Source organism: Drosophila mauritiana, chromosome 2L, assembly GCF_004382145.1.
Source record: "Drosophila mauritiana strain mau12 chromosome 2L, ASM438214v1, whole genome shotgun sequence".
Taxonomy (NCBI): domain Eukaryota; kingdom Metazoa; phylum Arthropoda; class Insecta; order Diptera; family Drosophilidae; genus Drosophila; species Drosophila mauritiana.
The window spans coordinates 21495101-21512581 of record NC_046667.1 but is presented as its reverse complement, the minus strand read 5'-3'; the positions used below and the strand labels follow the sequence as shown (position 1 = coordinate 21512581).

At 40.3% G+C, this 17481-nt stretch overlaps 3 protein-coding genes across 5 annotated transcripts; 1 reads left to right on the top strand and 2 right to left on the bottom strand.

The window, feature by feature from the left end:
- Positions 1-6272: 6272 nt before the first annotated feature.
- On the bottom strand, positions 6273-7822 carry LOC117143335. Its single transcript, XM_033307999.1, has one exon. The coding sequence runs from the start codon at positions 7739-7741 to the stop codon at positions 6845-6847; it is 897 nt and encodes a 298-aa protein (XP_033163890.1). The 5' UTR covers positions 7742-7822; the 3' UTR covers positions 6273-6844.
- A 1011-nt stretch (positions 7823-8833) lies between these two features.
- LOC117150290 lies at positions 8834-9853 on the top strand. Of its 2 annotated transcripts, none has more exons than XM_033317110.1 (4): positions 8834-8885; positions 8945-9127; positions 9189-9338; positions 9393-9853. In XM_033317110.1, exons 1-4 carry the CDS (start codon positions 8841-8843, stop codon positions 9699-9701), a joined length of 687 nt encoding a protein of 228 aa, XP_033173001.1. In that variant the 5' UTR covers positions 8834-8840; the 3' UTR covers positions 9702-9853. The 2 variants fall into 2 exon arrangements, with proteins under 2 accessions (XP_033173001.1, XP_033173000.1); XM_033317109.1 differs by having other exon boundaries at positions 9174-9338.
- A 4519-nt stretch (positions 9854-14372) lies between these two features.
- On the bottom strand, positions 14373-16358 carry LOC117143401. Of its 2 annotated transcripts, none has more exons than XM_033308094.1 (2): positions 16046-16358; positions 14373-15991 (listed from the first exon to the last, which is right to left on the bottom strand). In XM_033308094.1, the coding sequence occupies exons 1-2, from the start codon at positions 16350-16352 to the stop codon at positions 14499-14501; spliced, it is 1800 nt and encodes a 599-aa protein (XP_033163985.1). In that variant the 5' UTR covers positions 16353-16358; the 3' UTR covers positions 14373-14498. The 2 variants fall into 2 exon arrangements, with proteins under 2 accessions (XP_033163985.1, XP_033163992.1); XM_033308101.1 differs by having other exon boundaries at positions 14373-15655.
- Positions 16359-17481: the final 1123 nt, after the last annotated feature.

The window sequence follows — 17481 nt, the reverse complement described above, 5'->3', positions numbered from 1 at the left end:
ACGTGAATGTAGTAATCGTGACTGGTTATGTGTTTCGACTCCGGTCACCGCCATCTTGAGTATGGACCCATAAATCGCTTGCATTGGCTCGTCTTCGTCAGTTAATTTAAAACATGTCAGACAACTCCGACAAGTTTGGACAATTGATTGACGTTTTAAAAGTTTAGCACAGAAGGCGTTCTTGCATCAGCAACAACCACACGTGCAACATGCAGCTCCGAGCAGGTTCTTCCTCCTCCGATCCCTTCCTGGCCCGGACTATCAGACTGGACAACGACCAACTGTTTTCCGCCCGACCAGAATATCCAGGGACGTTTTGGAATTGCAAAGAGGCCAAGCTCCGACAAGCCTGGGCCAAAGTAATTTATTTATTTTCCATTTGTCTTGACGATGAGCAAACGAGCCAAGTGATGGCCTGATGGCTTGGCCTCGCTTCGATGAATGGCGTTGGCGTTGGAATGGCCTGTGCGGCCTGGTTGGGCTCGGATTCGATAGCAATGGTCAGGGCAAGAAACGGGCTCCACAGAATGGATGGGTGAGAGCCATGCCGTTAAAGATGGGAATACATTTCATTTTTGGCTGTGCACTTTTCGTATATGATATAGTCGGATGCCTTTGGAGACTGAGCTCTAAATAGCGAGACGATGGCGACGGTGACTTTGATGATGTTGTAATTTTATGATTTACTCGTATAAACAGATTCGTTCAGATTCAAATTAACAAAAATCATGGGTGACACAGTATCATTTCTTTACGTATCAGTGTTATAAAATAAAACAAGAGAGAATGTTATAGTCGAGTTCCCCGACTACCAGATACCCATTACTGAGCTAGTGGGAATGCAAACACGAAATAAGATCATTTTTTGGATGTCGATAGATATTGGGTGAGAAATTATTTAAAAATTGTTTAATAGTGTGGGTGTGACCGTTTTGGCCGATTTGCAGGTGTGAGAAGGGGCGGGGTCAAAGGGTTTTTGATATACCGAAAGAAATTGACAAAAAAAGTGTTGGCGTTAGAGTAGGAGTGGTAAAAAGTTTTTTTTAATTGATAGGAATTTACAAGACTTATAAAAATATTGAAAAATTTCAAAATATTTTTTAAAAGTGTGGGCGTGTCAGTTTTGGGCGGTTGGTGGGCGTTAGAGCGGGCGTGGCAGCATGGCAACAAACTTGCGCTGCGTCTTTGTCTTTAGAATCTACATATATGCTGAGTCTCAACCTTCTAGCTTTTATAGTTTCATACGGACAAACGGACAGAGCGACTAGAGCGACTTGGCTCTTAATTCTGATCAAGAATATATTTAACCCAAGATCTCAAATGCAGAACCTCCAATCAACAAGAACAATAGATATGGAGACTCTGATGATGATACGTATCGCAATTCGCTTCATTCTGATTAAAAGAAAATAATAAGCATATAGATTCAAAGGGCCAAAGTTAGCTCATACTGATCATAAAGTGTGTATTTGCCATTCAGTCAATTAACTGGTATTAAAATATGCCCTTAATAAAAAAGTATTTGCAAATAGTATTAGCAGTCACGAATATTAAAATACACACCTTAACTTCTTAGGGCCTATATAAATAAATACGGCGCCTAGCCAAACATCTGTGAATGAGAACATCCCGCTTGAAACCCCTTCAGAATTTGTCTCTATCTGCGCTCTTTTTCGATTCAAACGTCTGAGGTGGCAACCCATGCATCGCGATGAGAACCTTCGCCCACTTCATCAAAGTCGGACGTTGTTGAGCTTGAATACAGTTCAGGCTGCGCCTCTTTGAGACCCAGGCCCCCACACACATCCATCCATCTATTTTGGAGGACGACAGCTGCAGAAGATTGGCCTCGCCAATGGTACGGGAGTATCCAAGGACAACCGAAGGCGCTCGACGATGGATTATGAAGCTTCCGTTCGTTGCAAGGAAGCGCAGCGATGCCAGCGTCATCGTCATCAAGCTGGACATCGCATCGCGTTGTTTACTCGAGTCCGACGATATCCTTCTTGTTGCTTTGTTATTTTTCATGTCAGTCAAAGAATTGGCAACGGACATGGCCGATGAAATATGTTATACATATATAGCGATCGAACGGCGGGGGACAAACTCGGTCATGGAGCACATTGCATCAATATTGAAACGTCAACATCAAACTTGCCCAACGGCCAAAGGGCGATGGCAGAGAATAGACAAAGGACGTTGTGCAGGATGCTGCCTCGACCCAAAAAGCTGATGAAGAGTTCACATTTTTCTTTGTATGATTTGACGAATGAGCTGTCATCTTGCATTGGAAACTTGTCCGTATAGCTGCCCATTTTCTCCCTGGACAACTCAGAACAGCTGATGGCCTTTATAGTTGTATTCCTTTTTCGAACAATGTTGATGGCAAAAAGTTGCTCACCATTTCGTTTGATGCTTCGTTAAGGAATATAATCAAAGGCTAGAGAGGAAAGGACAGAAAGGATCAGATTGAACTCATCCTTCAACTCATTCAACTTATTAGTGGGTGACACGAAATAATTCCCCATTCCTTTGGACTTACTGAGGTGCTTACTCGTGGAGTAACAATATATTATGTGAGTTTCGATGGCCTGTAATACTGTCTTCCACGTATCGTTTCCGGTACTATATATTCAATAGTAATACAACAATCTCTGTAATATATTATTAAGTAAACTGACTTAGGAGTTCGACATAGCCACCAAGTAACTCGCAAGAAACCTTAAAATGAATACAAATGTCGCTTACTCTTCTCAAAGGGATTCAACCAAAAAACGTTTTCTAAAATCGAACTGAGCGGGGAATCGCACAAGCCCTACCACCCTTCGCCTCAGAATGTTTAGCCTTTTCGGATTATTGATGGCAGGGGATATTTTTTATTGATGTCCAGACACTCATCACGGCTTCTTGCAGCCGGCAGACGCTTCTTGTCACTCTCACGTTCCGTTTCTGGAGCCCTCCGCTCCCGCAAATGGCCATCAAAAATGATGCGATACTGTTTTCAACTTTCGGACGACAAGGCCACCGGGCTGAGGAAAAATCAAGAGATATTTGCCAGTGGGAATGGTGTCCGTGAGCAGGAAAAGAGTTTTGTAGTGACGTACGTTTGTTTGAAAAATGCACAGGACATTACCAGGAGCTTGTGCTGCTTGGATCCGTGATGTATGACGACTGGGCCGCGGAGTGGGAGGTGCTATGACTCCAAGCGCCAGCTGCTCCATCACACCGTTGGAACTGTCCTTGCGGAGGAAAGGACTTTGCTTTCGTCATCTTTCGGGGTCCTGACTGACCGTCAGCCCTGGCTCGACGTTCTGCTAATGGCTTCGGTCCATTATCTCGTCATGTTTGTTACGAAATTTAATTACTCTTATTTATTTTTCACTGCCCGTTCTCATCTGCATCCTTGTTCGCGTCCTTGCCCTGCTCCGGTTTATGATTTTCAGCTTGGTCAAAAAATGCAAAAGCAAAAATTAAACGTGAAAAAATGAAATTAAAAATACTTTTTGCAAAAAGCGTCCTTAGGGCACTTCCCTGCGCCCCTTTCCTTTCTGAGGTCTCATGCTTTGCCATCGTCTAAGGTTTCGTCACTTGAGCTCTCAATAAAAGCCCTCCTTTTTTCTGTTGACTGGAGCTAGGAGTTCCGGGGATGGGTCATTTGGATAAAATCTAATAAAACGTTTTAAAAATTATGTTTGTCATTGTTGACAAGTTGCCGTTAGACGGATATATATATCTTAAGGTTAAATTAAAAATCATTTCTTATATGTATTAAAAGCCAATGATATCAATGATAGGTTTACTTCAAATTTATAATAATTAAAGCCCTCAAAAATTGATTCGCAAATGTCGGAATTTTGGATTTGGCAAATTTCGAGCTAAAAACAAATCGTTAATTTTTTCTATCCTGGTGGAGATTGTTTCTTACTAAAAGACCTTAAAGGAATTGATAGCGAGTATGTTCTCAGATCCCTGAACACTTCCCCTCTTTAACTTGCAGTCGTCGAACAATCCTTTTGAAATTAAATGCCCCACGGAGATGCTGACTAAGGAAACTGTTCCATTGACCGGCGATGGAAGATGGAATTCATTCTGCTCTCCTGCAGCCCCGTGCATGTCCATCAATGCTTTTGTCTTTCGGTTTTGTTTGCACACGCCACTTCTTGCACAAAATCCTTGCAACCCCAGTGGCAGCCTCTTAGACCTGCCACGCCCCTTTGGCAACGCAACCGCCCTCGCCCACGCCCACTGGCATCCCTGCAGCTGTCAGTCAATGTGTCGTGTCACAGTGTCTCTCCATCTGTCTGTCACTTGCATGTCTGTATGTCTATTCTACGTGACACCAGGCGAGCGAATTTCCAACTCCTCCCGCCACCGACTTGCGAGCTTGCTGGATGCCAGCTTGGTTTCTTGCTTTCCTGCTTGCTTTCTTGCTTTCCTGCTTACTTGCTTGCTATCCTGGCAGGATGAGGGCGGGAAGGGGGAGCGAGGAGCCTCGGTGAAGGATGTTCTGCAAGCGATGGATGGATTTTTGGATTCGGAACTTGCACTTGGATTACAAGTCTGATTTTGATGCGTGCATGTTTGTCCCGTTTTCAGTGCAATGTGGAAGGGTGAGGGAGGGAGGGACCACTCGCAAGCGCACTGCTAAAAATTAATTAGGCATTAATAATTAAAAAAAAAAACTACTTCGAAACTATCTAAGTAACTAACTCAATTAGACTTACACAAAGGCTTATAAGTTGCTTAATTACCATTAACTAAATTTAAATTTTCTTAATTAACTAACTAAAAGTGCTATTATAGAAAATTGATCCTTCTATATAAGATATAATTATTATTATATATATATTATTTATATATATATTATTATATTATATATTATTATTATTATTATGTCATCTTGTATATTTATATTCACTCAAAATATGACTCGCTATGCACCTCTAATAGCCGAGGTAATCTTAAATGGCGTTGTTTTAAATTTAACTACTTTCTGTAGTCTTTTTAAAACACAAATTTACTCCTCCGGCTAGAAATACTGTATTTGAAATATTTTATATTTTTCGTTATTTAAATCTTAGAATTACATGTGTATGTATAAATGAGCATGTGAAAAAGAAACTAGACTTCAGGGTTCATATATTTTCTTCCGTGTAATGGCCCCAAAACCCTTCTCTATTATGGGTCAACCTCACACAAACACGAGAGGCTGGGACGGTATGGGAACATTCAAGTTTTCTTATGCTTTGTCTTCGTGTTCTTTTATTATTTTATTCCCTGGCCTTGTTTTAATTCACAGCGTCTGCTGCCGCGTCATCCTTCTGACTCGACTTTGTCTTCGTGGCAGTATCCTTCTCCGTCTCCGGCAACATTGTCTCAGTCCGCAGCCTTGGCAAGGATGCTCACTCACAGACACATGTGCCTGAGGAAAGAGGGAGCTGTAAGTGCAAGGCAGTGGCTCTTGTTGTTGGGTTGTAAGTGACATTCGCAATTTTCAAAACTATTGAATGAGTGACAAGTTTTGCAGACACGATTGAAACTGACAGTTAGCTCGAGACTCGGAAAGCAGTGACTTGCATTGAATATGGGCGTGCTAGATGGGTCTTCAAATGTCTTAATGGAAGCCTCCAACGATCACTGAATATGGATCAAAGCTTGGGCTTTAATAAAGGGAACATTTTTTCTTTGTATACGATTTGTTGCTCCTTTAGCCTGTTAAATATGTACACGTTTCCACGTATTTTTGTCACCTGGTGCTCTGGGAATATTAGGGTATGTTAGATTCGCTGAATTGTATGGCAGCATTCGACCATTTCGGGTTTTCACTGAATGGATTCACAAATAAAATTTCTATTTTAAAAGACTTCATTGGCCGTCGGACAGGTCCTGATGCAGCTGACAATAATGACGCTACCAACTCGATAAACTCGGTGACTCACTGGCCATTAACAATTTCATTTATTTTGTCACATCGGGCGAGTGAGTTGGGCTTGGTCTGTCGGGGACATTCGACCCAGTCTGTCTGTCAATGTCAACATCAATGTCACTGCGTCCTGGACCAGACATTTTGACAAATAATTCAAACCGCATTTTATAATGAATTTCCCAACGCCCTGGTAAGGATGAGCTGCCCAGAGGAGGGTGGGACTGCACCTGATAAGCCTTTCCCCCTTATTGGGCCAGATACATGCGGGAGATATATGGGGAATAAATTCCAAGGGAGAAAAAAACACTAAACTGATAATTACACTGACGAGCGGGCTTTATTTTTGGATTCAGGCCTTAAGTGCCCAAAAGCGACGACTTGGCGTCACTCATACGCTCATCATACTCCCATAAAGAAAATGATTTTATGGGGCAGATGCTTGTGGTGACTCCGGAATGCTGTGCGATCGTAAATTTATTCGGTCATGCCTGTATCAGATTGCCAAGTTGAAAGTAAGTATTGGCTGCAGAGCTAGAAAACATTCTTACAGTCCGGCAAGAATAAACAAAACAATAAGTAAAAAGTAAGCGAAAAGATAACAGACCAACATTTTAACATTTCCCAATGTAAACCAATTTTTTTTTTAAATCGATGGCACAGTTAGTCACGCTGCGCCGACATATTTCGCAACCTGATTCAAAAAACCTGCATTCATTAAGACGCCCAAAAAGTCAATATCCGGAAGAAAAGAAATATTGTTATAACCGCCGACAGCTGCAATTATATTGCCACGCATCATGAACGTTAATAACCATAAAAACACCCAAAATAACTTTAAATTTTGAATCTGCCAAGCACCTTTGCGAAATCGGATGGAAGTGGAAGTCGTGGTCGAGGATTACCCAAGTCATTCCAATACTAAGCATCCAAAAAGAAGACGGCTGCGTGCTCCTCCTTGCAATCTTCGATGTATGGCAAAATTTGTCCGGCAATAGGAAATACAATGGATTTGAAATTGTCATAGATATGTAGGGTTTCGAAGTGAAAGCCGTTTTCAACTATCACGTAATTTTTCTGAGCCTTGTGCGGCCTTAAAATTGGCGACAAGTCCACGTTGGCACAGTTTAGAAAAAAATAGGATGAGCTGAGGGCCGCCACGAGATCGTAGCATCCAGTTAGCGTTTCGTTCCAAATGGAGACGGATGCGAAGGCCAGTGATTCGCACTGACATATGGCAATGGCCTCCTGGTTATTGCGGAATGTGTGAAATGTTACTATCCCAGTTGGGTAACTTCCCAGCTTATCGTGCGTACAGTCACACACAAAAGTGGGTGAAGCCAGTGGTGGGGCAACCTCAGAAATGCAGGCCCTTATTATGTTCAAGTTGGAGGTGTGGCATTTCTCCAGTGCTGCCAGATAGCTAGGATGCTCGGCCACAAACTTACTAAGAGGATGTAGCTTAGACAGGATTCTCTCGACGATCTCCCCCCGAATTTTCTCTTCAACCAGAACCATGGCCACCGCATTCGAGGCAAAGGGATTATGAGCCGACTCAATAATAAAGTGCAGTGCACTGTTGATGTCGCCTTCTTCATAAATAATCATCAGTTGGGGAGATGAAGTGGCATCGTGTCCTGTACGCCGGTCAGCTTCCGATGCCATTTCGATGACACTGTGATCAGGGGATCTTCCCTCCGGGTTATGGACCATATCGTAGGTGATCACATGATCCTGTGACAAAGACTCATTGTGCTCCGACTGGGATGGATGCTCGGAATCAACTGAACGCGGAAAGTATTTAGTTGTATCGAACATAGCTCATCCAAAACTTCACTGTAATGTAATAAATTTAAAATAATTTTGTTTTATATATTTTGAGATTCGAATTGTTGAGATTTATTTGATTGGCAACGCGATTGCATATGATTAAATAAATCATTTCTGACACACTTTCATATTTCAATTATATCATTTTTATTAAATTCAGGAATTCTAATATTACTTGGGTACTCATACGCTCTATGCGATACACTCTGCATCCTAACCATCGGCATTTATCAAAAGCAGTATAGTTTTATTGACCCCTTCCATCCATTGCCACATAGAGGGAATTCAAAAGAGCAACCATAACCCACGGTGCCCTTTATTTGTTAATCGCTTAATTTATGATCAAATGCGACAGTAAAATTAAAATATCACAAACAGATACAAAACACCATAGTATTTAGCCATCGTCCAAATAGAAAGCCAAAAATGCATTGGATTTGTTGAAATTAGCATTAATAATTATAAATATTTTGCCAAAATATTGCAATTTTTATTTTGCATTTGAACTACACACTTTTTGAATTACAACAAAGAGCATACGATTATGGAGTAACAGAACAGAGCCAACAGCGACAATTAAAATATTTAAAGCCACAGAAATATTTTTTCGCATGGCTCATTGGCGAACTGAAAACCCTCAACAAAAAGTGCATAGTAAATTTCCTAGCGAGTTGAGGGACATCCACGTGGACATCAAGTGCAGTAACAATACAGCCATGTACGGAACGATAATTTTGCTAACGATGACCATTTACATATATCAAGAGTAATTATAATAAAATGCCGAAAATAAAATTTAAATTAATATAGAAAGCCGATTATGAAATCATGTTTATACCTACAAACAGTTATCGCACACACTCTCATTCGATGTAGCAAAAACAACTGTCAAAAATAGCAAATCCCATAAATCAACAATGAAATTTTGCCAGAAAAAAGGAATTGAAACACAAATAGAAAAAACTTCGTGATTTCGTATACATACATAATTGGGAGAACAAAAATTTGAATTTATGTGGTAGGCCAATATTTCCAGCTTCGAATATTTTGTCAATTTGCGTAGACCTCTATTAAAATAATTCTCAAAATGGTAGAGGGTATGATAAAAAAGCTAACTGCTATTTTATTTGGGGTAAGTAATTAATTAGCATCCCGTCTCGAAGTTTTTACTGACAACTTTTCTACTCTAAGCTTGTATTGGCTGTATTATTTCGAGTAATTATACCCTTTACTCTGCGACTTAAAAGCGCTGAAATAACCATCAATGTGCTTAACTGTTTTAATTTTCTAACAAGTACCGTTTCAATTATTTTATGCCTTAATTTGGTCAGCCTATACTTAGCCAATTTGCGTGATGATTGGCTTGTTCTAGGGGTAAGGACTTAACCAAAAAAACTTGAGGGGGATAATTGTGAATTAGCTTATACCGCTGCAGATACTCGTCCTTCATTGGACGTACTTCGCAATTTCAAAACAACTAGAAGCCATGAACATGAGCTATAGTACATTCGCGGATAGCTTAAACCTTAAATGGCTGGCTTACTCCAATTTTAACAAGACAGATTGGCCTTCGGTTGAAAATGCGGTATGTGCAATGCTTTTACTCATTTTCCCTTTCAAGGGTTTTTTCTCTTCACAGGTTTTATGCTGTGGACTGGAGGGTCCCCGTTCTTATATGGATTATCTACAAGGGGTTCCAACCCACTGCTATCATCCCGACCTTATCACCCAAGGTTGCAGTGACTTTGTTAAAAACATTTTTATGCCGATGCAACAAATAAGTAAGTTGCTGCTCAGATTGGCAATTTTTGTGGAACTGGTAATATTACTTACTCTTGCTGCAACGCTTTTAAAGAAATGCATTTCTTTGATTGGCGAAAGGAAACATAAAAGAATTATTACACAGGGGCTTGCGGTACTGATAGATTTATTTAAAAACACATTTTAAACACAAGCCTTTTTCACCCAAACCAGATACGACTGCCCTATGCACAGCACGACACTACCTTGTAACCATTCTTGAGTACTGAATGCAGTTTCTCGTAATGTTTGCTTAACACTGTATTGTTTTAATCTATGCCACTGTGTTGCATACGATATGCAGATGACAAATCCAAATGGAACAAAGAAATAAATTGAAATAAGCTGTCTTTTATTGCCGATGACAATTTGAATAAAATTAATATACCATACAGTTTATCCTATTTTTAATTAATAAATGTCAAACATTTTGCGAGTATTGAGTATGAGTATTTAATTGTCTGATTTGTAATTTGTTTTTTTCCTGTTGTCTTTTTGTCTGCATTTCATGGAAAATTGGTTTTGTTATAATTCGTTCGATGACTACAAAAAAGTTTCAAATGGCGAATAGAGTGGTAAAAGGGTAGCGGAAACACACTTTGGTCTTGTGCAACGGAAACGGAAGTGAGTATTAGAAGGCAAAATAAACTTTCGGAATGGAAAAACAATTCACATTAAGCAAAACGTACACATTTTTGACAATTCCATACCGTTATTATTGGTCTGAAAATGTACCGGTTTGCTATTCCAAATTATAATTTATTGTCTCTTTTGGTTTAAAAATGTATATAGATAATATCAGGAAATCAATTGTGGAAAATGGAACGCAGGCGTGACCTAAGGTAGATATATGAACAGTGCTTTCTATTAATTTAAAACAAATTAAAATTATTAATTATTAATTTTCCCTAGAAGTAAAATGACATTTTTTTAAATTAGGTATACACTACGCGGCAGCAGATTAGCGCCCCCTGCATGGCTCCTTTTCTTCTTATGTTCAATCCCATACCCCGCTTAATAAATATTCAAAAATCAAGAGATAATGATATATTCGAGTTCCCCGATTATCAGATACCCTTTACTCAGCTAGTGTGAATGAGAACGCGAAATTTTCTGGGATATTGATAGATATTGGGGAATAAAATGGGAACAATTTTAAAAATTAATCCAAAGCGTGGCAGTTTTGTGCGGTTTGTAGGCCTTATTGTGGGCGTGGTAACATGGGTCAACAAACTTGGGCTGCGTCTCTTGTCTTTGTCTCTAGAATCTGTATGCTGAATCTCAACCTTCTAGCTTTCATAGTTTCTGAGATTTCGACGTTCATACGGACAGACCGGCAGACGAACATGGCTAGAATAATATATATATGAAGAAGAATATATATACTTTATATAGTCGGAAACGCTTCCTTCTGCCTGTTACGTACTTTTTAACGAACCTAGTATAAAAACAAGTATAAAAAATTGGGGCTGGAAAATTAATATTGGCTTCAGGAAGAGAATAACCCATGGCACACTGCATTAAATCCAAATCGATAGCTGCTGTATAAATTTAAAATCCAGAGTCCTGATCTCAAATTAAGCATTTGTGGGATCTTCTTTAAAAAAAAGTTTAAAAACAAACTTTAACGTAAAGAAAGCGGAGTGATGTTATTTTGGAGGAGTACAGTATCAAACTGTGGAGGATGCAAAAGAAATTTTCTATTCTATTTATGTTCTATAACCAAATTTCTAAAAGCAGGCTATTTGTAGGTTTAATAATCTGAAGGAGGATTTTAATTTTAAAATTGATTAAAATGAAGTATTGTTAAATAATTTTAAGAAAATTACGTTAGCGAAGACATTAAATTAAAGCTTAGTTACAAATTGTGAAGTTTCACATTCAAATATTTTTGGGATGTACGCGTTATGCGATTGATCGTATATAATCTATAGGGTCGGAACCGCTTCCCTCTTTCATTAACATAGTTTTCTTGAAATCTGGTATCTCCCTTTTCGCTACGAGAAATCGGTATAAAAAAAATGTAGTTAAGATTGAATTGCTGCAATTTCACTTAACAGCAACTGTACTAGTTCATGGTTTCTACGTAAGAGAAACCAGAACGAAATTCCTAAACCAAACCCTTTCCAGACCCTTGTCCCCGTAAGGCATCACTTGCTACTCTTAGTATCGGGTTTATGGATTTCTTGCCAGAGTAAATCATTAAACCTGATTCAGAAAACCCCAAATGACTGCGAGTGTTGGGGTGATGGCTATAAAATCACTTTGATTGATTGCCGTTCCCGATTTGACGACGAAAGGAGGACCACACGCTTGTGAACTCTGTCAGTGCTAAATTTAAAAATATACACATCGTGTGCGATAATATGAAGCCCCGGTCATAAATACAGGGACCCACGAAAGAACTCAAGTGGCTCGTACGAAATTCCGGGCTGTGCGAATGGGTGCTCGCAAATATTTTGTGACTGGCAAGTGCCAAACACTGGCCATCGCAGACAGGCAGCCATCAGAGCGAGACTTATCATTTGCTCATAAAAATGTCAAAACTATCAAGCTGACATTGACTGATGACGTCGACTTGGGAGGGAGGAATGACATTCCGTTGGGTTCCATTTCATAGCCGGGATGCCAATGTTAAATGCTTCGTCTTCTCCAATTGTCGTATATCCAGCTCGACCAGCCCTGATATCCCGGCCATCCTTCAGCACGCATCCTTGCATTGACTGATTTCATTTCATCCTTTCCCTTCGCTGTATTTTTTACTCGGTGCCACTGCATTCACCCTTCCGCCTATCAGTCAATCGAGTGACTCAGAGATGCTCTGGAGCCATCAGCATAACCATTACCGTCTCCTCCGTTTGGCATGATTCATGACTTCGATTGAATTTTGATTGACAATATCGCAAGCATTTAAAGTGTCTGTTTCCGCTTTCCGTGTTTTATGAATATTTTTCTCCGCTCTGCTTGCAAGTGGCTTGACTTTTGGACCGCAGGGCTTAGGTGGAGTGATTGTAAAAATCATTTGTCCTTTGACAGAAGAGAGATTGATTGACATTGTCGGCTATGAATTGATCCCTATTCCAGAATGAGTTATCAAGACATATATGCGCTGAGGTGGTTTAGTGGAGTATTTGGGGCATGTGCCTATTGCAGAGAATCTCGCAGGAAATATCCAATCAATTTGTACCAATGTACTACGTATGCTTAGCGTATAATCGCCCTGATTCCGTAATGCCTCCACAAAGAAATATAGTTCGTTTAAATTTATAACCTCTAATATGTGTCATCGCCTGCTAGGTATCGATTACAATCCCCACTTTGAGCACCCACTCTTCGAGCATGGACGCACACATTAATTAGCGATAAGATCACCTTCAGTTCTCTGGATGTGAAAATATCAATTTCATTTTGACATTGATGGAATTAATTTATGAGCCGTGCCTTTTTGAACGTCCACACCTCGCTAGTTTATTTATGACCGTTACCAATTCGAACCAAATCAGAGCGTTTTGAGTGATTACCTGCTAGACCAATTTGAGATTTATGCTCCGAAACGGACCAAATGTTGTCGTGCCAGCTAGAAATATTCGATACGGAGTACGGTGTTTAGAACACACAGACCACAGGTGTTTTAAAAACAAATTTTTTTGATTACGTCTGTCGATGTAAATTGTAATTCTAATCTCACGCGATTTTCACATTCATGACAAAAATATTCTTTTCACAGAATAGTATTCGGTTATCTAGGGAATCCGATGTAGGCAGGGTTCGTCGACATGCTGGAACTACACTCCGGTTCGAAAGAGGGCCTATAACAAATTTTTCATTTTCATTATCATTCTCTATAAGCTTACATGTTATGTTGCTACGTTTTCTATGGCATTAGTGGAAATACCCTGAATTCACTTTCATGTGACCTCGCATATGATAGAATTTAATCTGTCAACCTCAATGGTTCTAGTACTAATCAGTTAAGATTTGGCTTCCTCCGCAATGCGTTGGAATTTTTATTTAACAATAAAATACATGTGAGTACAAAGCAAATGGAAGAGTCACGCACTCTTCTCCATGCTGTGGAAGTATGATCACGTCCAGTGGACGGGACATTTCAATTTACTCGTCGCGCTGTTCACCTCATGTGCAACCTGAGGGCTGACAACAATCGCCAACAATCAATGGAAAAAGAATTCATTTTAGGACATTTTGCAGTAATTGAATGCGACTTGTCATCCAAATGGTTTTAATTATTTTTTAAAATTTATAACTACCGTTCTGAACCCCACTACAACTCCCAGCAAATAAATTGCAAATTATTACGGATTTTTGTTTCGATGTGGCATTTAAAAATATTTTCATTTTAATTCCACTGCACGTCGCTCGTTGAAACAGCTTCTGTGGCACCACTGGCTCTTCAAACAAACCGACATTTTGACGCAAATTATCCGCTGTGGGCCCACGGGCTATGGACCATTGTCTTTGAGCTTACTATTTGATTAATGAAAATTATTTCCATACTCTCTTCTCCCAATCGTCGTACTCCTTTATACACTATTGTAAAATTTCAATGAACCAAAATGTGTATACTCGGAACCTACTCTCTAGTAAAATGCAAATAGATTTGAGAAATGGCATGAATGTAATCATTTGGCTACATATAAAAAAATCATGACAAAACTTAATTTACAGGTAAAAAATTCTCACGTCAAGTTTATGAAAGACAAAAATGTAATACCTATTTTGGTTTTTCTGGGATATCGATAGATATTGGCGAATAAGAAAAAAATGTAAAAAATGTTCAAAGGTTTGTTGTGGACAAAAAGGTTTTTTGTCAGATCGTATAAATTTACAAAACTAATAAAAATATGAAAAAATATCAACACATTTTTCAAAAGTGTGGTCTTGGCATCTTTGGGCGACTTGTAGGTCAATCCATCAAATACACCCCTCAAATACAGAAGCAAAATATTTGTAGGTCTGGATCGCCGATGCAAGGGGACTGCCGCAGGTAATGACTGACCCGACTGATGGGACTGGTCAAAAGTAGAACGTCCGACAGACGAACGGTGGCCTCGTAAACCCCATTCCCCGGACTCGTCCGCACCCGCAGCCTCAACTCGTAGACGAAGGACTCTTCGCCGAAGTCCAAAAAGTAGGCCAGTAGAACCATTTCGAGCTTCAGCTGCCGGCACTGCCCGAATGGCTTGATAAGCTGGTTGATGGATTCCACCATAAAGCGACTGCTTCGAAGGACCAAGCCGTCGTCTGTGGGAAGTTCGGTGAGCTCGCGGCAAAAGCAGAATAGGGAAGGTATGTGAGCCAAGTCGCAGGTCCTGTGGTCGGGAATCGGAAGAAAGAGGCTTATGCCCCTGGGCAACCTATTTGGGGGATGGGTCTGGAGTCTTTTCATGCTGACCTCTATGTTGGCGTCCTTCAGTTGACCAAGAGCTATAACATCCGCCAGGGTTTCACGAAGATCGTACGGAGTGATCAGGCTATGCGCGTTGCTTTCAAGATTCCCCACTGCCAAAGGGTATTTCCGCTTTAGCCATTCCGGGTATATTGCCACCATTAAAGGCTGTGATTCTTCCTTCATGCCCTGAAGGCTCATGCGGTATTCACCAGCTCGCAGGCCGTGGTCAGACATCAGAAGCAGCAGAGTGTTGTTCAGAATATCTGCGTCCAGCAACTTCTTCAAAAGCATCATATAGGAATGGTCCAATTGCCAGGCATATTCATAGTACTCCTGGACACCCTGCGACTGCCAGAAAACCGAGAAAAATGGGATTCCTTGCATATAGGGTACCAGATGGAGTACAAAGTCTCTGAGAACATCTTGGAATTTACGGCCTGCCGTGCAGTGGATCATCTCCTTCAGATCGATGCTATAGCGCGTGTGATTATTCATCTCGACAATTACAGGAGTCAAATCAAAATCAACTGGAATTTTGGGAAGCTCTTTGTCCCCGTTCCTACTGGAGAGGATTCCTTTAGCGTTATCCTCACCGTAGGCAGTGCTGTAGCCTTCAATCTTGAAGCTGTCCCACAGCCACGCCTTGTCGTCGGATAGAAAGTCTGAGCCCGCTACTCGACTACTTTCGCCACCTAGAAAAGGGACTAAATTGGCATTTGCATCCAGGCCCACACGACTGTAGCCGAAGAATTTCGTGTGCGGGTGGTTTTCTAAGAAGGCCTTCACGAGGGGAAAATATCGCACAAAATGCATGTGAGAAACTGAGTCAATGCCCAAGACCATCACAGACAATTTTTCAGGACTCTCTGTCGACATCAATTTGGGATCAGGCGGAGAGAAAAAATAAAGCACGTCATGGTATTTGCTTGCCTTAAACTTGTCCAAGCACCTAATGCGAACTATTTGCTCTCCAGCGCCGATCTTAATTTTTCTGGTCGCACCCCTTTTCAGATCGAAGTGTCCATAAGCTGTGTACTGTCCTGAGTGGATGTGGGTGTGTCCAGATTTTAGCCAATACTTACAACTCAAGTCCTCTGAAATCCTTCTGGCCTCCAGAAAATTGCTACCATCTTGAGTTATCGCAATAAGTAGTTGGGGCATCCGACACCGCAACTTGTTGACCGGCTCAATCGAAGAGTAAAACCCCGTCGGCTTCCATTGGCCACTTACATGACAAACGGAGGTGTTCACAAAGACAACTTCTTCGGGTGCAGCCACTAGATCCTTTCTTTCAAACCACTCTGTTACTGGCTGGAGTCCAAAGTAAAGCGTAAAAAATACACCGGTCAGTATCATGGATACTTTCATTCGCAACATCAACCGGGCCATTTCTTGGGTTATATACGATCCGAATAAGGACTTTTGAATGATGAATATTTTGAAAAGACGTTAGGTTTTAGGCCTGCTGTAAGCGCAGAATAGAGGAGCCGTAACTTACCGGACAGAAAATTGGTCAAAATATTTTAATTAGTTTAGTATTTCACATAGGTGCCTGTAGTCGCACTGAATTAATAATGTCGAACAGATCTGGACCCACATGAGCTCTATAGGAGAAACTAATTAAGCCGGCTAAATATGATTAGAAACTACGGAATATACTATGAATATATGCAACAAAGAATAAAAAACTCAAATTCGCTGGCAATTGTTGATCCCGCATTTCGATAGCGCTTGAAATGAAAAGAGACAAATAAAATAAAGCCACTAATAAATAAAGAAAAACCAAATACATTTTCAAAATAATTTTTACTATTGTTTTAAATAAATAATGTGCAAAACTGTACTGCCGAACTTTTTTGGCTCGGCTTAGCAATGCAAATTATAAAATCTAATCACCTGTGTTTAAAATGTAATGAACGCAATAATTTTAGCGGATTTGTTTTTACATATCATTGCATTGGTAGTGGGGTGAATGTGGGAGGGAAAAGGTGTTCGGGTCGTTTGCCGTAATTGGCGACAGCCGCTTAATGCGCCGGGATGTAAAAAAGACCAGCAGAAGGCATAAAAACTAAACAACGTTTTCAGAAAACAAATAAAACGGATTTGTATCTATCGACGGCCAAAACAAAACAACAGAGATTATGGAAAAGCATAACAAAAGAGTTTAATTTCTCATTTTTATTTATCATCGTATGCAAATAGGCAGTTTACAAATACCGGCAACCGAATATTTGAATAGTTTGAATAAAAATCGTGCAATTTATTTAACAAATTATCCATTTTAGCGCTGCTCGCTTTGTTTTGTCAAATGAGGTTAATTTGTGTTTAACCTGACTTGTGCTGGTCCCTGCCTCTTTCTGCGGTCAAGTGTGGGCAAACGCAGTTTGCTGGCTTTCCGAGCCGTTAACAGTGTGGGCAAATGCAGTTGGAAGCGTCGACGTGACGGAATTTAACAAATTGTTGGTCATATATGTAAGTCTCTCTCGACATAAAAGCGAGCAAGCGACTGTTTCCGAGA